This window comes from Astatotilapia calliptera, chromosome 15, assembly GCF_964374335.1.
Source record: "Astatotilapia calliptera chromosome 15, fAstCal68.1, whole genome shotgun sequence".
Classification (NCBI taxonomy): domain Eukaryota; kingdom Metazoa; phylum Chordata; class Actinopteri; order Cichliformes; family Cichlidae; genus Astatotilapia; species Astatotilapia calliptera.
The window spans coordinates 6,951,720-6,964,434 of NC_137436.1; the positions used below are offsets into that span (position 1 = coordinate 6,951,720).

The 12,715-nt window shown below is 40.3% G+C and overlaps 1 protein-coding gene across 1 annotated transcript; it reads right to left on the bottom strand.

Annotated features, from left to right (window-relative positions):
- Nucleotides 1–2,170: 2,170 nt before the first annotated feature.
- LOC113006883 (very long chain fatty acid elongase 4-like) lies at nt 2,171–9,992 on the bottom strand. The gene is made up of 7 exons (XM_026143115.2): nt 9,726–9,992; nt 8,337–8,428; nt 7,551–7,738; nt 6,289–6,369; nt 4,981–5,152; nt 4,730–4,857; nt 2,171–3,210 (listed from the first exon to the last, which is right to left on the bottom strand). Exons 2-7 carry the CDS (start codon nt 8,401–8,403, stop codon nt 2,914–2,916), a joined length of 933 nt encoding a protein of 310 aa, XP_025998900.1. The 5' UTR covers nt 8,404–8,428; nt 9,726–9,992; the 3' UTR covers nt 2,171–2,913.
- Between the last annotated feature and the right edge of the window lie 2,723 nt (nt 9,993–12,715).

Below are 12,715 nucleotides of genomic sequence, written 5' to 3' on the forward strand. Positions count from 1 at the left end.
CTAAATAATCAAGAAATATAACCATGGCCCAACAGAGGGTGCTCTACATACACAAAACTGCCTATGCAGAAGCCCAGAGGGTAATCTGCCTCACAGATAGAGAGAGCCAGTAAAACGCTGACTGTTTCCACTCTCTGTTCAGCTAGAATGAGCTCCTTAGTAATATAATTGCTAATGAGATGAGTAAGACCCAGGTCAGGTTTGCAAAGATTTAACCCCCTCCGGAAAACTGACCCTTCACCCTTCCAGCAAACTGGCCCACTTGGGTCTCCCAGCTACAACTTCTATTGTCTTTGTGTAAAGGTTTGTGTGTGCCACAAAAGGAAAGAAGACATTCAGGAAGCAGCAGTGTGTTTTTATGAATGCATATGTTTTAAGTTCCACATCAAACTGTAGCAATAGTGGTCAATTTTATGCATGTGCATACATGTTTTTTCTGCTTCCTGCAGCAACAGCAGCAAGCATGCAGGTTATAGTGTCCTGTGCTAAATGCCTTTGATAGAAAAGCCTTGGCAATTCTGCAATCCTATTAGTCACTGGCTTAGATCCTTCTGTGTCCCCAAGGAGGATAAATTTACTTCCTCTCAATCATCTCACCCAATCTATCATTCACATCTACAACCTTCCACCTCCTTGCTAACGACATCAGTGGAAAAAAAAAAGATAAAAATAGCCACAGGTATACCATTATAAGAAAGTAGGAGTTTAGGAGTAGGGCATGTATGCTAGGAAGGAGGGATAAGAATGTGGGAAAATTATGTGAGGAAATAAAGAGAACTTGCAAAAATACAACAAAGGATGCAAAAGAATTGCAATTGACTTTCCAGACATGCAGCCACAAATGACGGCCTGAGAATGAGCAGAGGCTGCGGGACACAGGAAAAGGCATGGACGAGGAAAATGATAGGGGCTAAATAATTGAATAGATGCCATTAGTGACTCATGGTGTGGCGAAAGAAGAGTGGGCTGTAGTTTGCTTGTTACAGGATGATGAAAAAAATTAATGTGAGTGTGTGGAAAGATCATGCAGTGTCACAAGAATGGCAGAGTTATAATTCAGGCTGATGAATTTACTATTTCTTTTCAAATATCTTGAAGTTGTTAAATACACATGGTTCACATTGTAAATAAACTATTTTCAAGGCCAAATATGAACTAATCCACGCAGTTTGAGAGTTGCAGTAGCAACCTGGTGGCAGATTAGTGAAGGCTTCTCTTTCAGTGACCCGCTTTCCTGAGTAACCTATGGAGTGACGTGGAAATAAGCTCTTTTGGAGCTAAAGCCAATTTGCCCCCAAAGATTAGGGCAGATCTGTCTGAGCAGGCCAAACACACATCCTACCTCTGCCTATCTCTCTCTCTCTGTCACACACACTCACCTATAAGAGCTCTTTCCATTGTACAGATGGAAATAGGAGAGATGAAGTAAGTAGGACAAAGGGAGAAAGTTGGAGGATGGGAAGACTAGCTTCTGGTAGTTTAGCAGATGATTTGCAGCTGAATGCACAGACGCTAATGCCAAAACTAGCACAAAGACACACAAACGCAACCTATGGGGTGCTGACATTGTCTTTATTTCAGTTATATGTGCAGCCAGGGAAAGCTGTGTCACTTCTGTTTTAATAAGACAATCCTTTTCCTTAAAAAAAAAAAGACGAAGCTCTTCTCAAGACGACTTTCCCCGTCCGTTCTACGTGGCAGTGAGACAATACTGAGCTGTACATCAATCTCTTATTCTTGCACCTCAGCTACATTGCACAGCAAAAAGAAAGAACGACCCACAGAAATGTGTATTATAACAAAGATAATCATAAATTAGCGTGACTCTATAAAAAAAAACCTACAATTTCACCGCCCCCCTCAAAAGTATTTAAAACCAGGTTTTTAATCCACAAAGCACATAAAGAAAATAGTGTATCACTCTGTAAGTGCAGCACAGGTAAATAAAATCAGAGAAGACAGTGAAATTTGAAGTCTGGTAGATGGTGCAGCTGACTGCAAAGAGTTGATGGCAGATAATGTAGAGACATGTTTTTTTGTTTCTTTGCTAGCCATGTTAAGGTAAACTAAGTATTTGTAAACAATGATTACCCCCCAAACCAAAAAAGAAAAAAAAAAGAAAGATCAGAGTTTTGAATGTTTTTTCCCCTTGTTAACAGTTTAAATAATAATAATAATGGATACTTTATTGATCCCCATGGGGAAATTACTTGTTTTTCTCTGCATTTGACCCATTCACTCAGTGAAGCAGTGGGCAGCCCACTAAGCAGGCGCCCGGGGAGCAGTGTGTAGGGACGGTACCTTGCTCAGGGGTACCTCAGGGTAGCCGTTAAGTGGATTCGAACCGCCGACCTTCCGATCATGGGGCGACCACTTTACCTACTGAGCTATCCCTGCCCCAAATGAATTGATACTCATTGAAAGCACTAGAAAATAAATTAATTTAGCTTATTAAACACTATTAAGCTTTTAAACAGTACTGGAATCCAGAGTACAAAAGTTGGAGGTGGATTCCGGTTGAAAGTAAGTGGATGCTGAGCAGGATGCGGTTCCTTTAATATTTTGGTCCTACTATGGTCCAAAACAGAGCTGGACAGAGGAACGGGGGGGTGGGCCTACACGAACAGCAATTTTCTTTTCTTATCTGGATTTAATTACAAAAGAAAGCTGTCATGGAGACAACCGACACTCTCGTCCCCTCAAAACCAGAACCATTTACAGACACACCCAGTGAACACACACTGCTAACCATTCACTTCATCAAGTTGGTCCCTAATCACATCCATCCACTTTATTTGCAGGGATGATCGTCTGGTTTGAACTCTGTTTATCCCTCCCCTCCCCTCCCCTCCCTCTTTCTCTGGCCTATAAAATAACTGTCTGCTTTTCGCAAAGCAAGCCCCGTTTCCTGCTTTACTCCCTTTTCGCTCTTCCTTTCTTTTGCCTCTTTCCGTTGTCCTCCTCATCGTCCTCCTCCTCTTCCTCCACTTTGCTATGACCGTTAGCCACCACAGAGGAGCCGTTTGTTATGGGCTTCCCTCCTTTCCGAGAAAAGGCAGGCTTGCGTCGATAAGCGTGGTAGTAGAAGTTGGCGAAGAGGATGATAAAGGTGACGGCGTAGCCAATCAGAGCCCACTGCATCCAGCAGGGGAATGGACAGCCGGTGTAGAGGGAGTGGCCAGCGTGGCCGATGGTTACGTGGAACTGGATCTGGTGAGTATGTAAGAAAAAAAGATTAAAAAGACACAGAAGAAGCAGTCTGAATTTTTGAATATACAACTACCAACTAAAATCAGAGCTATCACTGAAACAGGCAGAAATCAGTAACAAACGAAGATCTGTCAGATTAACTTAACACTAAAGCCTACATATTTGTGTTTCTCATGCATACAGCTGTTTCAGAGGGCTGACTTCACTCCTGTTCCCAAGTTTAATCCCAGTGGTTCACCACGGTGGATGAATCAGCATATCTGATTTGGCACAAATTCTACATCGGATGCTTTTCCTGATGCAACCCTCCAATTTATCCAGTCTTGGGACCTGGGACTAGCCTGTGATCCCCTGAGATTGCATCTCTTCGCAGTATCAAACCAGGGATCCACCTTGTGCTAGACTAATGTGTTCGCTACTACACCATGGAACCTCTAGAATCAATGCTAATAACATTTCCTAAAAGCCTATTATCACTATATTAAAAGTTTATAACAATTAAATAATGTTTCATACTGATATGATACCCAATTGTATTAATCTTTAAAATGTGAAGATCTAAGAGGAAAATATAGTTACAGATTTAAAAGTTGATTTTTTAATATAACATTATATTAAAACCTGCCTGCCTCCTTCAGTGGCAGGCTGTGGCACCCACGATGTGGGACGGAGAGATTTCGCAGGTCTTTCCTCCCTACTGCTGTCAGACTCCACAACAAAGACTTCAACTGATCAAACACACACATCCACACATGTGCAATAGCAATAACACTAAGTGCAATACTCTTTTCTGGCATCGTTGTATTATAATCAATTGTACCTAGCATTTGTATTCTATTTTATTCGATTGTATATAGTATTTTATTATTGTGTACAGTATCTCATAGATATATTATTCCAGTGTTTTTTCTCTAATTTTTCTATGCAACTTTGCACTGTCCACTGCTGTAACAAAACAAATTTCCCACACGTGGGACTAATAAAGGTCATCTTGTCTTATCCTATCTTATTAATATTCCCTATGTGTGGAATAAAGAATACACTGTCAACCAATTTTCAGTCATAAATGTGGCAGACTTCAAAAGACTCATTGCTGATGGAAAGGTCTAATTAAGTCTGTAAGAGTTCAACAAATTCAGATATAGTTAATTAAATACAAGCAAAAAATTAATTAAGCGCTCATTTGTAGCACATTTATAGCAATTCATTATTAGCTTCATAAGCTCTGCGTTTCTGCGTAAACTTTATTATAACTGGATGAAGGTGCAAACTATATCTAGGGGCTTCACATATTAGCAGATCAGTGGATCTTTAGATGATAACCATTGTCACTAATAATCACTCTGAGGCAAGTGAAACCCAAAGTGTGTTTCATTGTCCTCACAATTAGCTCAGGTAATTCGGAGAGGCAAAAAACACCAATCACACCATGTTAGCATAAAAAACTGTTGGCTAAACTTTCGCAATCAATAACGTCAAGTTATTTGATATATGATGCATCCCTAAAGGTGCCACTTACCATCTGGATAATGGTGAGGTATTTCTTCCACCAGAGGTACTTCTGCATCTGAGGTCCCAAGGCAGCCAAGCCATAGTACCCGTACATGAGGACGTGGATGGAAGAGTTGATGGTTGCACCAAAAAATGCTGTGGAAACAGTTACATTTATATCAGAGGTGATGGTGGCTGTGTTATTACTAAACAGCCGTAATGTGCCTATTTTCCAGCTCCAAGTACAAAGACAAGCTCTAGTCTGATTCTTTGACTCACATTGTCCACCGGGAACCCATTTGATTCCAATCCACCAGAGGATGAACATGGTGCAGTGATGGTAGACGTGGAGGAAGCTGACTTGGTTGAACTTCTTCCTCAGTATGAAAAAGACAGTGTCCAGGAACTCCACTCCTTTGGAGATGTAGTACCACCAAAGAGCCGAGGCTATCTAAAGATATAAAATGAGGCAAGGTGAATTATCACAGCACACCGAGGTGAATCCGTCACATAAGTCAATAAACCTTTTGAGACAATGCATGGGACATTACATTTGACTTCTCTGACTTTTTTGCATCTTATATTTCACTCTTCTCAACACAGACCTGTTACATCCCTTGCATCCTAAACAAGACCTCCGGAGGAGGTTAAGGTCCTATGTAGGTCATATTTAACTATTTACAGCCTGTTTCTGATTCCTTTTCTGAAGGTTTCTTCAGTGAAACATTGCTGGTAACAAATGTTCTGCAAATAATGATTACATGGAGTTAAGATCACTGTAAACAAAGCCAATGGCAACTGTAGACAACATCAGAATCCCACATAAAATAACATTATTGTAAACTATGTAAATTATATATTTACATAGTTATTGGTACAATATATATTAATATTTCTTTAGTGGTGATCTCTAGCGTGGTATTCTTCCTAGTACACAAATAATGAAGCAGATTCTTTGCCTGAGTTTCCTTTGTACTAATAGAAAATCTTTAGATGACAGAAAAATGTAGCAACTGAGGATCTTTGGAGAGATCAGCAAATCAAATATTTTTAGTAACTCCTTTATACTAACACAGCATGTCAAAATCTCTCTCTCTGTTATCCTATTCAACTCTGTCGCAGTACAAATTACTCCCCTTGTGACACACAGCACACAAGGTTGCTCTCTAAGCCATCTTGCTCTGGCATCTCTTATCCTTAAGGCCATCATGAAAGCGTGAAGCCTAAAGGTGGAGATGGGGCGGAGCTTAAGGGTGGTGAGACTGACTGGTCCCGCCCCTCTGAGTGTTGAGCCAAACCCTCTTTGTGCTGAAATCATTAGAAATATACAGTATCTCTCAGCCCTCGCTCTCCTTCATGCTTATAGTGATATATGTACAGTCAAGAAATGTGGCTCTTCTTTCCTGTGTCAATACTGCAGCCCCACTGCTTTACAAAAGATTAGCAAAAGTAGTAAAAAAATTGTCATACTAAAAAGTGTCATATTAATGTTATTTTACCCTAACTATGTCCAGTGCAGAGGTAAACTGTGTGCGAAGGATGTTCACAGATTGCTTTTTAGATGTCTGTGCGTGCGAGGGAACCTACCCTGACTTCATTGACATCATTCGAGTAGTTTACAGGCTGACAGAGGTAGCTGTACCCGGCTGCTCTGGAGGCTAGTAGGAGCTGATGAGAGGACACAAAGTCGGAACAAGGATGAGAGCAGAACAACAGATCCTGCCTGTGATCTGGAGAGACCGACAACTACTGCAAGTCACTCCTGTTCAATTACCCTTTTTCACGTAAGCACTGCTAAAACATTAACAGCACACAGAGAGCAGGACTGAACATGAGATTCTGTGCAGATAGGACCTTCAGTTTATCCAAAAATACATGAAGAATGTAAGCAGACACAAATTTGACTCAAAAAGATCAAATTAGTGAAAGAGCCTATGTGCTCCTATAATTCACGTGAATCTCCCCACTTTCTTTTCTTGTAGAATTGAACATGTTTTGCAGATGCATTGCCATGTATGCAATACAAGACTTTGGTAATGTAAATCACTAAATATGATGCCTACTCATTTAAAGTCACATAGACAGTTAAAAAATATGTATATCCAAAAATCGAATTTCTCCTACGTCTTATGCTTCTAGTTGACTGGATATATGACGCACCAAATTAAAAATGTCTTTATTTATTCAATACAAAGGTTTCCACACTAATCTTACTGGCTGCCCTCCAGGTTCTTCTAGTAGGGAGTAAAGGCAGTTCCATCCACGTAATGGAGTTACCAGAGAAAATGGGTGATCAAGGAAGCTACATTAAACCCCCTCAGGTAAGAGTTTTGAAAACTCTGAGCGGACTGAAATGCTGTTATTTGGTGCATTCAGTGACAGATGTTCATGCTGTGGGCTTCACTGCAAACATGTTATATGAGCATTATTGCTAACATCAAAAAAGGTAGCCACAAAATACTGCAGCCGCTTCTGACTTGTGCAAATAATGGTTATTTGACAGTAAGATTAAGTTGAAATATTTTCTCTTTATTAGGGAAAGAAATAAAATGTTCATTTGATTAGATCCACAATCTTTAAAGCTGGAAACTGAATTCACAGACCTGCAGAATCTGTGTCATACATCCATTTCCTTTAATAAGCTCTAAGGTATATTTCATGTATATACAAAATATAGTGCTTTGTAAAGTATTTTTTTATGTTTGTTTGTAAGTTTGATGGACAAAAAATGTATTTTCAATTTAGATTCTGCCCAGAATCTGCCAAGCACCATATCGTGGCTCTTTTAAGCATCTAGTACCTCCACTTTAAGCTATGATCGGTCCTTCAAAGGCTACAATGGCACTCACCTCTTTGGCGATGTAGAAGTTGAGGACCACCATGCTGAAGTTGTAGACTATGAGGGTCTTCCTGAGTGTGTAGGGCTGGCGATCTTGCATGTATTTAGGTCCTGCCCACAGGAAGATCAAGTACAGGCAGCTGATAGCCAGAGTAGGGAAGGGAGAGGACATCATGGGCCAGTGCTGAACCCTCTTGTCTGATGGTAAAGGGGTTACAGTTAATTTTAAGGGTGGGGAAGAAAAACACAAAAAAAGTTACAGCTGTAAATATCAGGATAGATTCAACTGAAGCATTAATAAACATATGTTGTAAAGTTGAGCCACAAACCCTCATAATCTTTATTAATTTTATTATTTATTTTTTACTAAGAACACAAGCTACAGAAGTTATAGTTTGGCATTCATTTATTAGCTCTATAAAAACAGTACAGAGGATGTAAGTTGAAGGTGAAAATACTCTTCCCGGCTCAAAAATAAGCTGACAAGTTTAGTTTTGCAGTTCCTCTTTCACTTGATACACGCACGTAGCTGTAAACACACTTGCAAAGCGTCAAGTATGTTTACTTTTGCAGTTTTCTGTTCACTCCATATACCATCAGCAAGCACATCTACACATACACACGACTGCATGATGATGAAAACAAGAGACATCGATCACTTTTGGTGAAGTTATAATAATCCATTATTATGATTATGCAGCCACTGTTGAACAAACCATGTTGCCACCCCACAGATGTGCGTATGTAGTGAAAGCTCCTATTGCGTGTTGTTTCCAAGCAAGAGATCCTAGCTTACCTGCTATAGTAAGGCTCCATTTGTAAAACTCTACAGTGTCATTCACAAGATGCGTTACAACCTCCATGGCTCTGCCTTTGGTCTAGATTACACTGTGGTGGAGAGAGAGAGAGAAGAGCAGAATATCAAAATCAGCTAGAGTTACACTGTATTGGTAAACGATGTCTGGACTAAAGTCAAACATTTCAACAGCTCAAATAATATGTTAAATGCATGTTATGATAAATGCATGATGAAGTTTTTTCTTTTCACTCTTTTCTCCATTGAAAGTGCACATTAGTCACCTATTCACCACAAACCTCCACAGGAAGTTGATTATTATGATTGCTGGGCACTCCCATCAGTTACAGATAACTACAGGAAAATGGATGGAGGATACTGAGTAATAATGGGCACACAAATAAAAAACGCACACATATGAGACAGTAATAATGCAGAGGGCGATTTGCACCCCATTGATAAGGCAGCATTACATAACAAACCCTTTTTATCCACTTGAGAGCTGGGAGCAGGTGTCTCTATATTAATCTATAATTAATCCTATGCGTCAGATCAGCTGCCCTTTAAATAATTAATTGCTAAGTGTACAGTAACTACTGCCCACCAGTGAGCGCTCAGTGGAAGGAAAGTGTTGAGTGTTGAGCACAGAGTTGCTCATAGCTTTATCAGGATAACTTTATTTGCAGGATGCATCACATCCAATCCAGGGTCCAGGGTTTAGTTGAGCAGCAGAGGGCCGCGGAGGGAGATCAGATAAGAGAGGGTTAACCGGGTCTGTGCAAGAACAAAAAGACTGGGGCGCATGTGTCAGCAGGTTTCGCCCTGACCGCTCAAGAGGCTTACATTCAATTGATCAACGAGCTTAGATGTAGGCCTAAGAACAAATGCCCAACCATTTGACAGCCTGCCGGATGGTTATCTGCCTATATGTGCTATGACATACGCAAAAAATAAAAATAAAGAAAGAAAGGAAAACAGACAATACAACCTGCACACTGCACAGCAGTGATACTGTCATTTTTGCAATGATGGGGATTTAAAAGAATAAACACATCGCCCTTTTTATTTTAAAAGGGGTCCAACAAGTGATTTACTCCAGTCAGCTTTATTCGGATGGTGGTAACAGGTGGTAGCTGAAAGGCACTGAGGGCTGATACTATAGTTCTTTGTAGCTTGCAAGCCATAGAAATGTGATTCTTCATCCGCCAGCGTTAAATACATTATTTCTGGTGTACAAAAGGCTCGTCCCCTCTCTAAGTAACTCCAAAATTAAAGCTCAAATGTTTAATTTTCATGTATAATAAACTCACAAGAACAAAGTATACTCAAAACCGCATTACAATAACACTTAAAACTCATGCAATAGTTTTTAAAGATGCATTTACTTACGTCCTCGATATTTAAAAGCGTATAATGACATCCGGTGGCAATATGATGCCCAACTCCTGTCAGTAACTGTTTCGCTCCCCCTCTTCTTCTTCTGCCCTTACAGCTTATCAGTTCATTCGCTGCTCCTGTTCAAATTCGACATCAAGCAGCAAATTTGGCAAGAAACTAACAAAAGAAAAGGCAAGTGGAAACCTATGACTAAGGTTTGCCCGTTAAGCAGTCGGTCCGTGCCGGCCGCTCAGCCGCATCTTCTTCTCCCAATCTCCTGGAAGCAGGGAAGCCAGAGCGCATTGCGCATGCGGGAATCGACTCTACTGTCTCACGCGCATCAGGCGATGGCAGCTCACCTCGTGGCCGTGCTCGCGTTGTCGCACTTGTGATAAACCTCGGCATTTACTAACCGTACATATAAACAGTTAGATAATTAAGAAGCAAACTAGCTTCGTTGCTATTCATATATCTTAATAAAAATAGATAAATGATAATAACTTTCTATTCACAGCCTAAAACAACTATATACATCCTAGAGGTTTGGCTCTGCAGGTTGCCTTACTCGTAAAAACGTCCCTGTCGGATTTCTCCACTAGATGGTGCTGTTAGGCTATCTTTAAGTTTTCAATTCACCGTCACCGGCTCAAGACTCCTTTAGGAGGGTTTCCTCAGAAGGAAAGCTGGTTTATGTATTTTGGTGGAGCGAAATTTCCCATTTCCTTTATCAAAAATGTATTGCCAAGTCACAACATTAGTCATCGAATTATTATGGCTATATGTCACTGTCTGCGTTTGTTAGGTTAGTTGTCACAGCATAACCTACAAGTGAAAATTAGTTTTGACTAGTGTGTCAGGCTGTGCTGTTTTGGAGAATCCAGTACATTTGAAAAGGCTCTATTGCTGTGCCAGAGCCATTTATAGGCTTTTCTGTGAGGAAGGGTGACAGATCCAGCTGGACTACACTAACCTGGCCCAACCACCAAAAGGCTGTAGGCATCCAGAACAGTGAAGGATGTGAACGTATCCTGTGTCTGTTTGTGTTTAAACCAAGCTACAAGGAACAGGTGTAATGGCTCAGATTAATGCCTTTCTCTCCAAATACAACTTGTAAACTGACGTCCTCTGTCCATTTGTTTTGATATTGCTGCAGTACAGTTAAGTCCTGTATGATACCCTGTAAATAAAAACTGCATATACATTCACAGGTCTGTGAAGGTAATCATGTCTACATCTGCAAGATGCTGTGTCACTAATAGACACCTTAATATTTAAATAGTTTTGACTGCTGTCTGAATTTGGCATTGATTGATTGAACTATATACAAAATAAACTGAACAGTAGATTATGTCTAAACAATGCATGAAACAGTGTGCTTCCTCTGGTGCAATTTATTCAAATTTGCCTTGATGGTTTATTTGCATGGCTCCAGTTGCACTGTAATTATGGTGCTTGCAGTTATTTGCTTCGTTAACAGGAGATCTATCATTTCTAAAATTGACATTCTTTGCAGGCCTGCCTTCCCCCACGCTCCCTCGGATGAGACGAATAACTGTTTTTGTGTGCTTTCTAATAGTTTCAGTGTGTGTTTGTGATTGCAAAAAGGACAAAGTTGCCCCCCCACCTTTTTTTTTTTGCATACTTATTCTTTGAGTGTTGCAAGAAAGAAATATAGGAAGTTGCTCATATTCTTCCTTCCTTTAGACATTTTAGCATTTGCAATCGATAGTGCATCTGCAGCCAAACTGCTGTTTTTTTCTTCTTTTTCATCTTTTAGGTTGTGCAACATGCTGGACGCTAATTGTATGTGTTACAATGTAGCTCGTATGAAGTGTTTCATACGATATTAAAACGCAAGATTCAGGAAGCAGTTTTTGAAATTCACAGGTCAGGATGTTTACCGTGGGTTTAACCTCAGTTGTGAAAACGCACACAGATACCATCCTGCACACACATTTGCATTCCAGTTTGGTTGACACTGACATTTTCTGTGCACATGCACAACGTGAAGGAGGCAATTGGGCTCGACCGTAATCAGAAATGACTACCAGTGTGGAGGCACATCAGGGCAACTTGGAAGTTAGGCTTTTAATAATGCAAGCTAATGCATTTAATATTATCATTTGACATTCCCAAATGTCCTGCTAAGTCTAACTAAACTGTGGTTGCTTTGCTTTGTGGGGTTTAAAAATGTACATTTTATACTCCATAAACGTTTAAGTAAATTTATCCCATAATTACAATCTAATGTTATAATCATACAGAGGAGCATATCCTGTTGCAGACTTCCTATTCAGAAAGTGAAGTGAAGTGCTCTGAGGTTCTGAGTGTGTGACGTAGTAGGGGTTAAAGAGAATATATGCTGACTAGACTTCCTGTTTTCACTCTTCCTATTTTCTATAGTGTCATCTCACTTCACGCATGGCCAGCTGTATATCATATTGTGCTTTCGCAGCTTGTAAAGTTACCATCTGTTGATCTCACACGCTTTTATCGCACTTTATGGGCTTCATATTTCATGTAACATCTGGCAGTGCCATTTTCAAAAGGGTAAATATTCCACCGTTTCCAAACTGAGCAAATGCCAGAGCACAGCCATCTCTCTCAGAGATATATTAGTCTATGATTTATGCTGGAACACACTGTGCACAAACCACCGAACTCTCTGGAAGGGAAATTTCCTTCTGTAGGGCACAGTCACAGCCAGCAACCTGGGATAAACTATTTTCCACATACCTCTGGAGCGGCTTTTAAAAAAAGTCTTTTGGGAATACCGCTTTTCCAAAGCGTTCTCTAAATAAAGGGGGAGTTTCACATCCTTGAGGCTCTTGTAACTGGGATAGGTTGATGTCAAACCTGCCAGCATGAAGTAGCTGTTTGCGTTTATTTGCTGGGAAAAAAGTAAAAACTGGAAGACCCTAACTGTAAGCACATTGTCATCCTCACGTTGACAGAGTTAATTATGATAATGTGTGAGACGAGGAGGGCAGATGGGAATAAGA